General features: G+C 35.2%; 1 protein-coding gene across 14 annotated transcripts in view; it reads right to left on the bottom strand.

The window, feature by feature from the left end:
• The window catches only part of PPFIBP2 (PPFIA binding protein 2), a 110,322-nt gene that overhangs the window by 82,315 nt on the left and 9,604 nt on the right, over positions 1 to 18,403 (bottom strand). For all 14 annotated transcript variants that reach the window (XR_011097374.1, XR_011097375.1, XM_068685104.1 and 11 more), the window contains exon 2: positions 4,186 to 4,283. Coding sequence is in view for 12 of the 14 variants with exons in the window: in XM_068685104.1 (XP_068541205.1) it covers positions 4,186 to 4,249 (64 nt within the window). In the remaining 2 variants the exon portion in view is untranslated. The remainder of the gene's footprint in view (positions 1 to 4,185; positions 4,284 to 18,403) is intronic.

The following is an 18,403-nucleotide window of genomic DNA, read 5'->3' as shown; positions in this document are numbered from 1 at the left end:
AGTGAAACTTTTTATTTCCATTAACCAGAATCATGTATTAGGAATGTTAACATTTGGAGAAAAAGACATTACTTTTTCCAATTAAAAAGGCTAAAAGTAGGACTGTAAATATTCATATTATGTATTTGAATGCCTAGTTCTTACCTCAACATATTAGAATGTGGTTCTTGTCCTTTATAATAACTACAGCTAATATAAGAACTTAGGATTGTTTTTCTAATTAAACAGAGAATGCTGTTCTTTGCTTATGTGTGTATACACCAACAAACGTGTGTATACATATACACACACACACCCCTATTCAAACTTAAAAAAATGAACCACTTACAGTTACGTATCTCTGGACTTCTCACTTCTCTGTAGTGGTGATTAATGCTTGTTTTATACCTGCTTTCCAAGGCCAAGAGGAGTATAGTTCTTCCTAGTATCCACTCAGGCCTCATGCCAAAGGAAGCCTACGTCAACTTTCATCACATACATGTTTCCAACAGTCATGAAATTTAGTCTTAGTCTTTGAATTCAATGCTGCCTCAGGATATCCATGGAATCTGTATATAGTGAGCTGAAATAGCTCTGAACAGTTGATTTCTGCTGTTCCCAGGCTAGTCAAAGAGCAGCTACATTTGTGCAGATAACTTGTCCAATATTTGCACAGTATGGTATATATAAATCTTCAGTTAGAAAACTCTGTGTCCATGTTTGTTTTACGACAGTCCTCCTTCTAAAGGAGTTTCCTACCCTATTTCTCCTCTCACCATACAGGACAAGAGAACATTCCTGTTTTGCAGTCCCTCCACAGATTGCATACAGAAGCCTACTGGATTCAATTAGAGAGAATCAAACTTGAATAATAACTATGTTCCTCAATATGAGACAAATTGGGATAATCACCAGTATCCAAGTATAAGCTCCAGCAGATACATTTGGACCGTCAATCATACCAGAATATGCAAGAAACAGTTCTGGAGCACACAGAACATTAACTAGAAGAGAATTACCAGAAATATTTTAAGTTAGACTAACTTATAATAATAAGTTAGTCTATCTTAAAATTACTTTTCTATTTCTTGTAATGGAAAATAACAAATAAATTAGGTAAACAACTCTCCAAACAATTTGAGCTTTTCCTTTACATTACAACTAAAATAAGTAAAGGAACAAAATAATATTTTTTTGGTCTGGGTAGATATAATCCTGAAATCATATGAGAAGTATTCAGTTAACATTGATGAAACTTGACAGAATGCATTGCCTGGGAAATATCCTGGTGCTTTTCCTGCTAGATATCTTTATGTAAGCCTGTTTTGCATATTGTACAGTGGGCATTAGAAGAAAAAAAAAAAAAAGAAGCAACCTGAAGTTGTAAAGTCAACTCTCTTGAAGTTGCCAATTTGTTTATGACCTATGCTGACACTGGAAACAAACTCTACATACTACTCTGTTTTAGAGCTTGGGCATCAACAACACTACAAAACAGCTGTGAACAGGATGTGCAAACCACTGAATAACAGATTATTTCTTACATCATTTGCTCTGCTTCTATCCGTGTCTCCATAATCACGACAGCTAAGGGAGAGGGGTAAAAGCAATGTTGTTGGGCAGCCTGGAGCAATTTAATTCTATTGCTTATTTATCAAGATGAAACCCTAAAAAGATATGGGCACGAATAATCTGAAAAAGGAGAAGGAGAAAATAAAATGATAATAAAGAAGTCAAGCTTGGCTCAATTATTATTCTACCATCGAACTAAAAGAAATATGTGAATTGCTTTTGTAAGGCAGTCATATATTATTATTTAATGAGTTATCTTTCCATACCATGGAAAAAATACCCTACACTAAACTCCTATTATCTGACTCTAAACTGACCATTTTTCAGAGTTGCTACTCATGAAAATGCTACTAAATAGTAATGTTACACTTTCAGTGGAAAAATATACAGCCTGTAAGCCTAAAATACTTTTGGGAAGTGAATATGAAATGGCATCTTCAGGTAAAACTGAAAGTTTTTCTAAACAAAATATAGCACTGCTCAAACAAGCAAGGAGAGACCTGTTTATTGATTACATAGCCTCTTATTGCTCATAAGAGGAGATCCTGGACAATTTGAGATATGTTGGAAGCACACGCTTATAACACTGATTGATCTGATTGATGTAGATGAAAATCTAAAGCACAAGAAGGCTGAAAATCCTCAAAATCACATCAAGCTTTCCAACCTCTTTGTTCAAAAGAAAACACCACAAAGCTCTGACAACTACTGGAAGAAGAGCAGTATCTAATCTGAAAGTCAATTTAAACGTGTCTTTTCTTTTTTTTCCTCTTGGAAGATAAATGCTTTCTGAAGAAAATCTCTCCCTTCCAAGAAATAAGACAAGATAAATTTTTCTGAAGAATGGAATATATATGCATTGATGATATCAACAATGTTTTCTGGGCTATGTATAAATTATCACAGAAGTGAGAAAGCAAAATAAATACATAAAGATAAATCCAGATGTATGAAGGTGATTTAGAAGCACAGGTTCCCTAGCATGATGAAAGGGCCACGGACCTCTATGTTGTCTTATCTCTTTTGAAGCATTAGCTAGTATCATAGCTACTGCAAATTTAGGGTTAAGAAATTATTTCAGTTCCCCATTTTATGAACTATGGTTTAGGAGTTGCTTTTATTGTTTCTTTGGTTTTTTTTTTTGTTTTTTTCTTGTTCTCTGTTTACATATCTGAGGGAAGTACAATGCTTCGCTGACTATCTGTTCGTGTTTCATAAGACAAGAGGTGAACAAATAAAATTCCAGATAACTTCTGCTTAAAACCTTGCTTGAAGAAAGTTTTGAGGTCAGGTAAAAAAAAAAAAAAAAAAAGAAAAGGAAATACATTTCTAAGTTTTCGTATTTGTCTGGAACTTGTTCTATTAGCATGAAGAGTTATTTGTGGAGTTGTATCTATCACATATTCACATTCTTACAATTGTGCTCTATTTTCATATTTCTGTGTATCTTAGCAGGCATAAACTTGCAAATATAGAATAAAGTTTCACATGTGGAGAAGAATAATAAACAATAAATCTAGAGATACTTTAAACTAGAAATCATGGACACAGACTTTCTGCCTAATTATGGCTAGTCTGATGGTAATTTATGAAGCTTCATATTAGTCTCTGGACAGTAAATTTTACTAGAAGAGGAGGAATAAGCCAGAACTGCAGCAACAAGAGGCTGATGTCATCTTCTTCAGCATTAGGGGAAAATAATGAAGGCACAGCATGGGTGTCACTACTTAAATTAAAAAGCTTTAGTAAATGCTTTCCCATTGTGCAAAAGTGAGATCATGGCCCTACCCAGATACTTCTTTCAGGAGTTCACACTGAACGGTGTGTGAGCACAAACCCCAAGGCTACCGAGTCCTAACCACAGAAAGATCTTCCCTTCTCGGATGCTGTAATGTTGAGACAAAATTTTTTTAATTGCCTTACCAGAACACCAGAAAACAGCAAATTCAGTCTTGCATCACCCTTTCTATTGGAAAGCTATGTAAAAAAGAAACTCCTAATTTGGATCCTGGATATGAATGCTAACAAAACAAGTTATACATTCTAACTCATTAAACCATGAAGGTAATTAATAGCGAAACTATTTTATACTTATGCATTTCAACAAATAAAGAAAATAACATATTTTAAAAATACATAATTAGGAATATTTATGTGTGTGTGTAAGATAAAGATATATACTATCCAGATAACTAGATACCTTGGTAAAAACTTCTTTTTTTACAACAGACAAATAGAATTTAAAAAGTAACAATATATATTATTTTACAGTCAACTAAATGACCAGGTATAGTTTGAATGTAAATTTTGAAATTAGTCATTGCAATTATTTTCCATTAAATTTAAACTCAGTGGAGTTACCACATGAATGAGGATTTGTTTAAATTACCATATAGCACTAGAGCAAATTAAATCTCTCTTATTTCAATATTTACATATCTGAGGTAGAATTATAGGCTTTCTTTATTTTACTTTTTCTTCACATAATTATTGATCCACAGAAAACACAGGAAACTGACAAATTGAGAAAAATAATTAAAAAGTAAAAAATAAACAGGAAAAATGTAGGAGGGGAGAAAGACAAGTGTTGTTAAATATCAAAATAATTTGGTGTAAAATAAAGCATTATTGTACCTGCAATGATGTCATCCATCTGCTCCAAAGCTGCTTCAAGCATATGACTAGCGTCAGAAGCCATGCTCTCTGATTTGCTCAGACTTTTACTCTTCCTACTGTAAAGACAGATGAAAGCATGTGTATTATACTAAAGCAGACCTGACAGAAAATATACTTCACTGTTTCATTCTATATTAAGCCATACAAAGAGAAGTCCATGCTAACAAAAATACAGCCTTGTAATTAATATGAAAATTAAAAAAAAAATAGTTCCTATTCTTGATAGATGACTTGGGATTTCTGAGGTTCTCATTTATCACTGACTCATTTTTTTCTTAAGATACTTTACTAACAAGGAAATGCAGATGAAAATGAAAACAAACAAATCTCAAATACTGGAAGCCTGAGATTTGCCTACGCCTCATTCTTAAGAATACTTTTCTAAATTCAAAGTTTGTGTATTTCAACCTTTTGCACTGTGGGCGAAAAGGAGGGTTGTCTAGGTTTCAATGAAGGAATGAAACAGGTGCTTTTACTGTTCCTGGTGATATTGATTGCTGCCATATTAGTAAAGAGGGAAAGTATAAAAATATGTTGCTGCCTCAACCCCAACAGTAATGATACCTAATATGTTTTTCACTTCTGACTCCAAGTCCAACAATTCTGAAATCATTTTTACTTCTGCTTTCCATAACCACATTATATCACTTTTTCATGACCAATCTGCTCCAAGTATGAAATTTCTGAAGTTGATGCCTCTTTAGAACAGGATTAAAGACATTCATTAACATCTGAGATCAAGGATAATAAACCAAATTTTCCAAAAATTAGAATCCCCTGTGACATTTCATAGGGGAAAAAAAAATATACGCTGTCTGTTTCATCTCTGAAATAAGCTCCTTTTGCACATCACTTCAATGCTCAGGTATAAAACCAACACCTGCAGGGCAATGAACAGGGATCTTGGGTATAATTTTTGCAGTGCTGTAACACACAATTCAAAATATCAACAAAGACTTTAAAAGGTCACAGAATTTTGATTTGATTTCTCATCCACAAAGGTGTAGTTCATTCAGACTTTTGTATCTCCCAATACAGTAAATTTTTAAAACAGTGGTTCAAAACTGCTGTTTTTACACCTTTGTAGGCACCACAAAAGACATCTGTGTGACAATGGCCAGAAATATCCTTCAAATGATACACGTAGTAGGTAAGTGCATATGCAGTTGGTCATATGTTTGAGGCCAATTATTCCAATGCCACTGAAATTTCACTAATCTGTATTTATCATGTGATATGACAAGAAATAGATTGTCACCTGTCTTTAGATTTAAAAGACAAGATAATTCACATAGATATATTTGTATGGTGTTCATTCAGTGATAATTCAGACACTGGCCACTATCACCAATGACTGATATGACTGGTAGCTAAACCACCTACATTTGCTCTCTCGGTTGGATGTTTCCTAAACACTAGAATGTAGAATTAGCAGCCAGAGAATAGAACCAGCTTTAAGATAAAAACATTATTTTGTTGTTATTTCTCAGGACCATCAGATAAAAAAAATTCCCTAGAAGTATACTCAACGCTGAGTCCAAATTACTGCATCATAACAAATGAAGAAACTCAGAAAAAAGACCAGCACAATGCAAAAAAATAGTAACAAGTCATAATTATTTGCTTCTTTTGCAGATTAAGAACCCTACGATACAGACTTTTCGTCATGGTGCTGGTGAAGAATACACAAAGATACAAAGAAAGCTAATTTATTAATAAGCTCTCTGTTATCAGAGAGCTGTGTGTGCTACATCCAGTCTGGTCAATGTATACAATCATCATCTAAAGGGACAGCTGCAGGAATGAGAGCCTGAAACTAGTAGGCTCTAATTTCAGCTCTGCCATTTAGGCTGTCATAATGGCCAAGCCACTATTTACTTTCAGATCAAACAGATCTGAAGAGCAATAAGAGAATGCCATATCAGAAAATAAAGAAGAGGAAAAAAAAAAATCACCCACAACCTTTAGTGTCACCTAAGGCAAAGATTCATGCAAATTACAGGTTGGGTTTACCTCTCCCTTTTTGTCAAAATAATAATTTAAGCATGAACAATGCTAAATGTACCTGAATTTCATCTGATCTCCAAAGCAAACAACCCAAATATTGCATTTAATGGTATTGGAAATAACACACACTATCCTCAGAATAATCTTAAAAGTCATTATGTCAGCTGATATAAACTTAAAATTTCACAATACGTACACACAAAACTTTTCAAACACTCCCTCTTTTTCTGTTGCATCAATTTGTTGACTCTGGTAGATTTCCATCCTCTGTTATCATATTAATCTGCCAGCAGGTGAGCAGATTCACTAAAAATGTTAGAGATACCCAGTTCTCAACTGCAATAAGCCACTTTCCATGCAGTATTTCTCCTAGTTCAAAGCATCCACAACATGGGTCACAATCATCTCAGTGAAAGGAAATCCACCTACAGAAAGCAGCTGCCCAAGAGGCACCCAGGCTGTCTTGCTACTGGGGTGGATGTTGAAGAAAAGAGTCACTCCCTCAGAGATCTACGGCTGCCAGCTGTTTTTGCAAATCAGAACAGACTGTCTCAAATCTGAAGGAAGAAAAAAAGGGAAAAATACTAAAAGCAGTACAGAGTTTCTATCACTAGGTTGCACTGAATGTTCTTATTTGTGCTGTAAGATATTGCTGTGTGCTTAAAGCTGCTAGAGCAATACATATTTATTATTAACAAGAAAGGCAGAACTATCATTTTTTCTAAACATTAAATATAGTTTTTGATCACCTGCAGTGAAAAAACTACAGAAACCCCTGAAATATTACAAGCTTGAAATTTTACTTACAGAAAAAAATTCAGTGAACACCTTGACAAACACAAAGTTTTGTTGAAAAATACCACCAGAACTGTCTTCTATCTCCTCCCAACCTCCACACTCCTCCTGTTTTCTCACCTGTATCCACAGCGTATTTGCTGCTTAATTGAATCAAGCTAGAGTAGAACCTGCTGATCAAACGATTTATTAAAAAAAGTAATGTGCTTTGCTCCAGAGTGATAATGTAATATTACTTGCTTGACATCTTTTTCTAGACAGACCTGTTGCTTGTGCTCCAGGCAAGTCCTATTTTCCCAGACACTCCCTCCTTGCAGTTTGACTGTTCTGAGCATTATTATGAAATAGCTTGTTAGATCTCATACGTCTTCAGTTACTGTTTCTGAACTAGCTCTGTAGAAGTACCTGCAATTGTGGATTCTGTTTATTTTTATTATTGTTTATTATTGTTAAACAAGACAGCTATGTCACTCCCAAAGCATGGTGAGGGCCTCAAATAGGATCCGTCTATTTGCAGATATTTTAATTGTAATTCTTTTTACAGATTTCATTCCTGAATGACATCAACGCATGCAAAACACCATGACTTATCTGCATATATAAATATATACAAATTGAAAATTACCTTTTGTTCAGTCCTTAGCAAAGCTGAAAAAGCTTCTCTAATAATACAGCAAAAGCTTTAATACTAGCAAATTCTAACGATCATAGTTTATTCGATTAACTTACATAGCAGTAAAACACAAAAAACAAACTACTCACCTTTTCAGGTCCTTAAGAAGAAAATTATTTACTTTTTCCCCTAAACAGTAAAAATTGCTAGCTATTAATAGCCGAAGTTTTACTGTTAAGCAGATGTAAGTCTACATTATTATCATCCCTTCTAAGCCACACGCTCACAATAATTTAGAGCCCAGCCCACAGATAAAGATATTGCAATCCTGTTTGTTATAATTACCTAAGTAATAAGATCTTCCAGGAAGTGCAGAGCAAACTGGTCTGAATGCCACAAACTTACTTCGCTCAGCTAGCTTTACCCTGTAAATCCCAATCTGAGATTTGCATTTCAAATAAAATGAAAAATCTCTGCTACAACTAACTTGTTTAGAGCCAATATCCATTGCAAATTTCTTAACCCAGTTCCTGTATGCAAAACAACAGCTTACTGTGTCCAAAAAGAACATAATATTTAAAAGATGTATTCACAATTATGAAAAGCCTTAATTAAATCTGATTTTTTCATGGCTGCCTTGAACTAGCAGCTTTTCAGACAATAGAATGTGAACATTTAGGCAACTCTTAAGTATGATGTTTTCCCAGCTTTGCTCCTGATAACAAGGTCACCAATGTTATCAGTTATGGAGCGATGCGAGGTTTTGCCAGGAACTCTTGAAATCCAGATCTTGCCTTAATATCAGTGCTTTGGGTAGCCTTCCAGTACCTCTTGCATTTAGAAGACATAGCTAATAATTAAATACCATCATATTTTTTACCTGGGATGAATAAATACATGTTTGTAAACTGTTTCAATGATTCAAATTCAAATATCACTTTGCTTTGTACTTAATGGCATAATGAAAGATCAAGTGGCTTGGCTAAGCCTCAGAAGTCCTCCACGCGTTTTTCAGCTGCAAGACTCCTGAGCTGGAATGAGCAAATGAGCAGTTCCCACCCGCACCATTTCCCACCTTGCTTCTCCCCCAGCCACAGGCAGTCTGTAGCCATTTATCCCACAGACTTGCAATTGCCGATTCATCTCTCCTACCTTGCTAAGGAGTTCTTATGACACCATCAAACACAGAAGTCATAAACGCATATTTGGATCCTGGCCTTCTAAAACCCAGCATGCCTCTCTAATTAAGTTAATCCTTAGTCCTAAATAACCATCCACAGCTGCTGGGAATAGAAGAATTTCTGATGATCGCTAGAATGACTGCCTAAGGAACACTACTTATACAGCATCCTCTGGGACTATCCACACAGAAATCATATTCATCTGATTATAGGTTAAATTTAATTTATATTTGTTAATATAGACACTACCTGCTCTATTTCCCCTTCACCTGCTTCATTGGAATAGGCGGAAGGGTAAATTCAACCCTTCCTTCATTTATTACCATTTATGTAATGAATAAAAACAAGACTAAAGATTTTTTATAGAATAACAAAAATGGGAAATAATAAAGACTTTTTTTTTATTCAGCTGAAGAGTGTAAAGGGTCAACCAAGGGGACGGGGGTGTTAAGGGTGCAGGGGCAAAGCTCTAAGACAGAAATGTAGATTTGCCAAAGTTGCGCAGAGGCCTGAAACTGAACCATTTCAGGTCAGTGGTAGAAGAGAACTAGGAAGGTCTCTGTTCAACATGCTGCTGGGTGTCCTTCAGTGAAGGGACATCCCCTGGCCAAGCATACTAGTGTAATACCTCCCTGATGGAAATGAGCTAAGTTAGTGCATTAGGTAAATGTGCTAAACTAGCTTAGGCAGGCAGGCACTGTAAAACCACCATGTTGTGTGCTGTTGAGAAAAGCTATGACAAGCAGTAAGAACTACACCAATCCTAAATGTACTATGCTAAATAATTAAATTTAAAGATATAAAGGGAACAAAACACTGCTAAATTTACTGCATTATGATTTAGCAAAGTCACAAGCCAAACATCTGTTTTCAACAATAAACCCACTAAAATTGCTAATCAGAGCCTGAATTTAAACTCTGTATCTAGTTGAAATAAAAAACAACAACAAAAGGAAAAAAGAACACACACAAGTATCTTGTAAATGCTTCAGCTGATACTTCGTGATTCTTGGAGAACAAAAATCACCTCACAGTAACTCCTCCACAGGACCCATGGATATTAAGTTACAGTTGCTATTGGTACCATAACTGAATTTCCTGACTCATGTTTGTGCAACGTCTCATCCTTACATATAAAAGCTGACACTGACAGAATGGCATGTGCAAAGTGGGGTTTCTTCAGCACCTCCCTACAGCAGTTTGTCAACTGTAGGTAGCCTTTCAGTCCTTCATTTTTTTAAATAAAAAAACATTTTTCATAAAAGCTTAAAGAACACTCCATAATTCAATTTTAGTTTATCAGATATTTTAAGCTTTATCTCTGTTATACACAGTATCAAGGGAAATTTTGTAGCTTTTGAATTTGCAAGACTTAGAACACAAATTGCATTCAATATTAGTTACTGTATTAAATTAAAAGGCTAATTATTTTATTTCAGTTGTCATCTAACTAGTTCAAATTTCTACCTTGTTACTTTATTTACTTTTATTTTAAAACAACACAATGAATAAATGCTTTCAATTCAACCTTAGCTGAGTAAAACATTAGCTGGTAAAATATATGAAAGTTTCTGAATCAAAACATGAACTTTTATTGTCTTAAAATAAATGCAGAAATGAATGGCATACAATTGTCAGGCCTGGCACTACAGTTCACATTTAGTTATAAAATGCTGCAATTAAAAAAAAAAAAAAAAAAAGAAAGAAAGAAAGAAATCTGACACCCCAAATTCTGACATTTAAAGTAATTTTTTTTCTTTCCCTTCTGCACTCATGTATTCACTGGTCTCAGGGTCCCAACTTCCAATTTCCTTCCATGAAGGTCAATACTTCAATTAAGTCTTGTAAAGTTACTTAACTCCAGACACCATCCCTGGGAAACCCCCTGTCTTACACCCCACAAAAAAAGAAACAAAACCTGAAAAGCGTGCAAGACTTGGAAACCTTAAGCTGAAAATGATACAGTGAATGATTCAGTGCAAGTAAGGTCATGCTCTAGTATATCAAAAGGTGAGAAATTGCAAGAAAAGTAGACAGTAGACACTAAAACTCTTTTCCTTAGAGTGAAACACACAATAATCAGTGAAACACATAATAATCAGTTTCTTGACAGAAACTGGGAGAGATTCCGTATAGATGATTAACAAAAAGATCCAAAACACAAAATCTTAAAATTTCAGATAAACTATTCTGCTGGAAAAAAAAAAAAAAAAAAAAAAAACAACAAACAAACAAAAATCAAACACCCCCTTCCCCCAAAACAAAACAAAGAAACGCAAACCTTTAAACCTTGAGAATCTGGAACATTATTAAGGCTGATAATATTTCTCAGGCCTTTTCAAATTTCCCTGGAGCAGAGGCTTCTCAGCCTAGCTCTGATGCTAGCATTCAAGTTTTGTTTGCCTTCCTTCATTTCACTACATGTTGCAAATGGAAATTCTTGCCCACTAGGCTCTTATGGAACCAACTTAACAGAACAAGCATTCTTAACAACAACTAATTTTATTAATCAATTAAATGCATGTTCATAAATCTCACTAGGGCTACAGAAGTGTGTAAGAGCACTGTGAAACAGAGATTTTGCATTACCTGTACTGTAACTGATATAGGTGCTATTTGGAACATTAGTCTGAAAACGTTTTGTTGAAGGCTAGTACTAAAGCAGGGCCAGAAGATCTGGTATCTCAAAAAAGTGTAAGGAGGCTTGATTTTCAAATCAGCTCACACTATCCATTTCCATGATGTGCTCCGACAATCATTCTAAGAATCAGCTGCTTTGCCAACACTGACCAAACACTCCTCAGCCATCTGGACCTGTACAGTCCTTGATCCTACTGCTTGAACTTGTATTTATTATTGTTTGTACTGTAATCAAGACAGGTATCCATCAAAATCATATGAGTCAGAGGCAGAGAATGGTTGTGTATTTTTGGAACACTACAACACCGTAAGAACAGCCATGCTGGCTCAGACTAAAAGCCAGCCTGGCCCAGTGCTCTGTCCCTAAAGATATTCAGGGCAACAGTGGTGCAGAGTCATCAGCCTCCTGCTCTGTCTTTCCCAATAACCAGCAAACATGAGACTTGCTGAATCACAGACTACATAGGAACCATCACATTTCATAGATGTTGAAGGACCCCACCCTCTGTGAATTTATCTGATTTCTTTTTGCATCCTTTCTGAATATTTTTTCAGTGAATGCTCATACAGCATATATATAAAGAAAAAAAGTGGTTAATCACCGCTCGCTTTTTCATGCCACTATCTCCTAGTCTCTTCCCAGTCCTCTTCTACTTTCTCTCCTATAACATGCTTTGTTGAAGAGTCATTATCTAGCAAGCCTCTCCGCAGAAGAAAACCAATCCATACCTTGCAGTTGAGTATGAGCAATGAATCTTTACAGAAATAACTCCACTTTGAAGCATTAAAAGAATTGAGAGTGCTAAGCATTCCTTAAAATGGACAGACACTAAAGTAGGAGAGGATTGGTAGAAGACACCAGTGGACAGTGAGATACATGAGATGTGAGATTCCCTTGTGTTGCAGAAGAAAAAAAAACAAAAAAAAAAAACAGAATACACAGGAGGGTTAACATGCTGGAAAATTCATTTCCTGCAGTCAAAAGAAAGAAATTTCATCCAAAGTTTGTTTTTTTTTTTTTTTTTTTTTTAAGATAAAAAGCTCAGGTTCAGACTAGACCACACAGAGAAACATAGACAACATGTCCAACATAGATACAACTCAACTTCTTCTGAATATTTCTCAACCAAAATATTTACTCTTTGGTTACTCAGGTTACAAGGCTCTGTTCTGATTTTTCCTCAGCTTTATCAATATGAAAACAAAAACTTTTGTCAAGTCTAAACTCAGCTCTAGACATAAAGCTTTAAACAAATACTAAAGAAACAGCTTTCTGATTTTGTAATTTAATTTTGTATCAGCATTATTCCCCTCTATGAAATGTTTTGTGCAGCAATGTAGGTGGTTTAACATGAGCCACCCTGCATCTGTGAACACAAACATGCTGAATTCACACTAACAGGAACTGAACAGTATCAAGTACTGTGTAAATTTAAGATTCAGTAGCTATTTTGAGGAAAGTGACTGTGGGAAACAAAGAAAGAAAGAAGAAAAAAAAACATTTCTGCTAGAATCAGCAAACAATATAAGCGATTCTGCTTGGATTAAAAACATTCAAAGTAGGAACAACAAATGGGTCACTATGAAAGGACCATGTCTCACATTACTCAGCACTTCATTGAAATTACAAATTCTACAGCTGTGTCAATTTTGTGCTTACAAAGAGAACTTTTTAATATCAATTCTTTCCTAAAGATTAATGAACAAATTGATTAATGAAAAGGGAAAAGCAGCCTTCGAGTTCTTCCTCTCTCTGACTAAATATGTATAACCAAGAAGCAAAAAGCTCTTCATGGCAAGTTAAATCCTGATCTAAAATGACACACGTTTATTTTATTCTTCCTCTACTCTGAATATAGGATGCCTTAATTCTTGCAGAACTGGCCAGTGGGTAAGGAAGTAGCTGTATGAGACATTATGCCACAACTGATTTCTAAATGAGAATAATATATTCCCCTGTCGCATTGATTTTCCATACCTAATGTATTAACATAATTTTCTAATTATGAGAGAAAGCATTATAGAGTGAAGCAATATTGCATGACAGATGAATCAGTAACTTGACATGCAAAAGCAATATTCAATAATTTCATGTTTCAAATAGGTCAGGGAAAACTATGATACCTCCCAGTTGAAGAAACATTATTAAAGGTGGCAAGAAAAAAGTGACATCCTTTATTCCTGTTTACTCAGCAGACTCTAGAGGGAACAGAAGTACCAAGATCACTAGAGACAGATTAAGCAATCCCTGAAACCAGGCAGCAGTCCATAATGAACATCTGACCAGCTATGTAGGTCTCCTCAATGACCTGTTCTATGGAGAAGCTGTATTTTCTTACTGGAAAATATGTTTAGCTAGGAAAGGAACTTAGCAGTGTCACAACACCAAAAGCCCACGCAAGTGCCCAGCTTTTCTATTTCACTTTCATCTATGCAAGCTGTTACTGTTCCTGCTCTGTCGCCACAGCTGAAACAAGTAAGCTTCAGGTAACCGCATACCCAGTTTTCAGTACTTGGTGTCATCTTTTTATAGCTTACAACAGAGTTCTGAAGTGCCAGCCTGCTGCTTCCACAAAATAGCTACATCCGATGGAACAGGATATGAAGGAGAATCTGGAAGTCCACTGTTATATATAGCACTTTTTATTATCAATCATGCCAGGCATTCTCAAGTTCTTACCAATGACGAAGCCCATCCATGCTGCATCCAGGAAGCATTTCAAGGCATTTATTCCTCCCTCAGTTCCACACAAATGTAAAATGAACATGTTTCCACATCAAATCATGTTATCAAAGGTAGGTCAAATCAGTTCAAATTCTTCCTTATAAAAATATGCAAGATATGTAGAACTAAACCAAAAAGTGAGAAAATGTATAGCTACAGATCTATGCATAGGAATGCTGATTTTAATTTTCAGAACTTAAAAAGTATATATGTTATTTTCAGAAAGAGACTTGGTAAAATTGGTTCAATGTATCAATCTTCAAAGCTAACATGCTCTAGTTTAGTAATTTTGTCTTACAGGCTTGCTAGGACACTTCATTCAGAAAGCTTTTGGAAGCGTTGCAAATAAAAAATGCCTTTCTCAACACAAATGGAATGCAATAGCTGGACCTAGAAAAAGAACCATTTATGAATGTAGTATTCTTCCCTTCTCTAATACACATATTTATATCCAAAGTTCAGGATGCTGTCAGCATAATGATTCATCAATGAGATATACATAAGATCCCTTTTGTTCTCCTTTTACAGTGAATTTTTATTATTCCTAGGGCATGAAAAAATAGGAATTCAACCATTATAATGAACACATAGGATTTATCTAGATTAATTTTCAGATAATATTTTAATTAATTCCTTAAATGTGAACAATAAAAAAAAAAGTATTTGCTAAAGTAAATAAAACTGTAGCCTAGAATTTGTGCTACTGTGTTACATCTATTCCAAACAAGAGTTCTTTCATATGGTTGGAATAAACAGAAAAATTGCAATTGTTAAGGCAAATGCTAGCGTACAACAGTACCCAAAGCAATACATTGTTATAAAGTTAGTCAAATTTTACTGTCTCTGAAATAAAACCTTTATAATTACATAGAAGACAAATGAAACAGAACTCTTTTCTTACTTTAAAGGGTTTGAGTGTCACTATAGCAAGGCCAGAAGTCCTAAAGCACAGTCCTAAGCAGCAATGACACCTGAGGGGATACTTCATGTCAAGCTTTTACATATTCTGTCTCCCTTCAGAGACAGACTTCATGTTAAGACTGAGCAATTCTTTAGAATTGTTTGAAAGGCTTATTACTCACATTTGGTCCTATTGTTAATAAACCTGTGGAGTTCCTTGAGGTAATAACTGAATTGTGTTTGATAACAATATGGTTATAGGGATCTGTTTATTAAAACAAACATAACATTAAAAGATTTCAGACTAGTCACTTTGCAAAGGCCTTTAATCCCTAACTAGTTGATTTGTCTTTATGAAAAATTCCTCAGATGTTTCTTGCATCTGTAGCCAAGTGAATACTTAAATACTTAAAGGGGGCTTATAAAAAAAGATGGATAGCAACTTTTTACTCGGGCAGATAATGATAGGACAAGAGGGAAAGGTTTAAAACTACATGAGAAGGGATGATGTTATGCCCTAGGATGCCCTAGATGTTAGGTGGAAATGCTTTACTCAGAGGGCGGTGAGGCCCTAGAACAGGTTCCCCAGAGAAGCTGTGGATGCCCTTTCCCTGAAGGTGTTCAAGGCCAGGTTGGATGGGGCCCTGGGCAATCTGGTCTGGTGGAAGGTGTCCCTGCCCGTGGCAGGGGTTTGGAATTGGATGGGTTTTAAGGTCCCCTCCAACCCAAGCTATTTTGTGATTCTATCAAGTGACAGTGCATAAAAATAATAATAAAAAACAATAGAAAAAAGATCAAATTATTAAAAGTTACCATTGGGTGAAATTGATTTCTCTTTCTCTTCTGAAGTAGAAAGAAGGACGACTTAATAAGAGTTCTGTTTCTTCAGACACAGTTTGTTTCATTGTGTAGAAATTGGATCTAAGTCTGCTGCCATATCAGTAATCATGACGACTTTATGTTTTTATACTAAATCTGTAAATAAAATTTGATTTACTCTTACATATAAAAGAGATATAGCCCACTCTGTTTCAGTGCTCCACTCCATGTGGAAATATTCAAGTAAGTTTTATTCTGGTGTATGAAAGGGAAAAAAAAAAAAAAAAAAGAACCCACATGTGGTCATGTTAAGAAACACCAAACTACTGCTCTGTCATGAGGAAATTATTTCTTCTCTACTAACTGTTATAGATAAGGGACACTTATAAGGGACAGCTATGCTCCACGACAGGAACAGTTTTGTTAACTTCATTTAAGAAAAGCAAATAAAAGACACTCACTTTAAGATGAAGTCTACCTAGCGTGTCAGTTTTATAAGTCTCTACTAATTTGGAAGCTCTGTTTTTGAGTACTCAAATCTGAGTTTCAAAGGAAGCAAGCAGCTGCTAGTCCCATTATTCTCATTTAATCCTTGGATAATCAGAACCTTTGATTAAATCAAAAATGACTGGTGAATCCAAACCAAATCCATTCTAGTGCACAAATTTCCCTCTTGTACAAAAACATTTGTTCTGAACATAAACACACACTTCTCTAGCCCTTTCCAAAGTCTGTCCTTTTATAAATAAGTTTGTGAAGTGAGAACCAGCTAGGCTTCACAATCTACAGACTAAAATGAAGATGCTAACAAATTTCCTAATTAAAATGGAGAATACAATCAAAGCAAAACAGAGTCAGACTACATTTCTTGCAACAATTGTCTAGTCCTTCAGCTAATCTACAACTGTTTTGTAATGTGGTAGGCACTGGACAAAGCATCGGTGAGTAATGACTGCGGACTATTAAGTATTTTTCACAGCATACTACAAGATGTTCTGCAGAGCAGGCCAGAACAGGTCTTCTTGCACAAAAGCTTGTTATAACAGCTCTCCTTTCTTCTAGTACCAAAAGATTCTACTATTATTTTCCTTTTGTACAATTGAAGTTTGCCAGATCAGGCCATAAGTTGCTCTTTTCAGTTTCAGGTAAAATTACTCCTTTGAATACACTGAGCTTCCCACACTGAAGAACATTTCAACCCAAGAGACAATATTTACCATTTCAAAACATTTAATTGATCACTTGTAACATTTATGAATGACATTTTCAGGTTTACTAATAACTTATACTTACACTAATATACTTTGCATATATATGCTTTTCATTAGAAAAAGAAGTAAGATTATTTTCAGGAAAAGAAAACTATTCACTTAACTCATTTGAATTTTTTTTTAGTCAACACATTCTTTAAGAGAATCACATATCTTCCTTTCATGGATATTTTGCAGCCAGACTGTGCTTCTGGTCCATAAAAGTTGCTCCAAATATTTAATATTTGTTCTTCTTCCCTTCTTGAAACAATTATTATAGCCATCTGTACTACAAAGGAGTTTAAAACAAACATTGTACTTACGTATATGTACTTACATAATATTTGAAAGTTATAAATGTATCTTAAGTCCAGTTAGAGTTGTGTGCACATGCGTGTGTGTATATAGCAAGTACATTCAATGTGGAGTTAACAAGGGCAACCGGGGTCCTTGTCTGAGTACATGGGTTAAAGCTCCTTCCACATTTCCTACAATCTAACTGCTTCTGCAATTGTTAATACATGCCCTGAACACATCTCAGGATCTGGACATTTTTTCTTCTGATCTGAGTGACCATAAATCTGCCAGTGAAACTGTTTAGGCAGTGCTGGTAAGAACACTGGCAGATGACTCATGCTTATGTGGTTTTTCATTTATACCCTCAGTGCAAAGCATAAAGAGAGGCTACAATCAGAAATAAGCCAAAGCCCAGTTTTGTACCTTAGGTTGGACATAAAAACTTGAAATAAAGAAATAAAGAGGTTTTCTGCATGAAAGAAAGGAACAGACTCCACATGAAATTTCAGGTAACAGCTTATGTTAGCTGCACTGTGAAGACCTGCACTTATACCTAATGAGAACAGTTTTATGAAGCATGTGGGAGCGTTATCACAGAGTAACTAAGTCACAGAATAATTCAAGTTGGAAGGCATCTCTGAGGATCACCTACTTCTACTGCCAAGAGCTTACTTTTAATAGTATACAGGTTAACATTAGCTGGAGTGCCACCAAGGCACTGCAAATTTCGTACAAAGATGATTTAACAGAAATTTAATTATGAACTGCAGAGGGATAATACATTTTAAGAAAAGTATGGAGAAGTCTTATCCAAGAATGATGTAATACATCACCTGCCTAATACTGGGCACAGTGAATTCATCCCTGTGAAATGCATGAACTTTGTTTCCCAGGATGGTTTATGATGGTTTCCTATCTATTTAGGGAGTTGGATTTACCTGTTTAAGGT

Source organism: Anas acuta, chromosome 5 (assembly GCF_963932015.1).
Source record: "Anas acuta chromosome 5, bAnaAcu1.1, whole genome shotgun sequence".
NCBI classification, from domain to species: Eukaryota; Metazoa; Chordata; class Aves; order Anseriformes; family Anatidae; genus Anas; species Anas acuta.
Note: the sequence above shows the minus strand (reverse complement) of the source record. Positions and strands in the feature narration are given on the sequence as shown.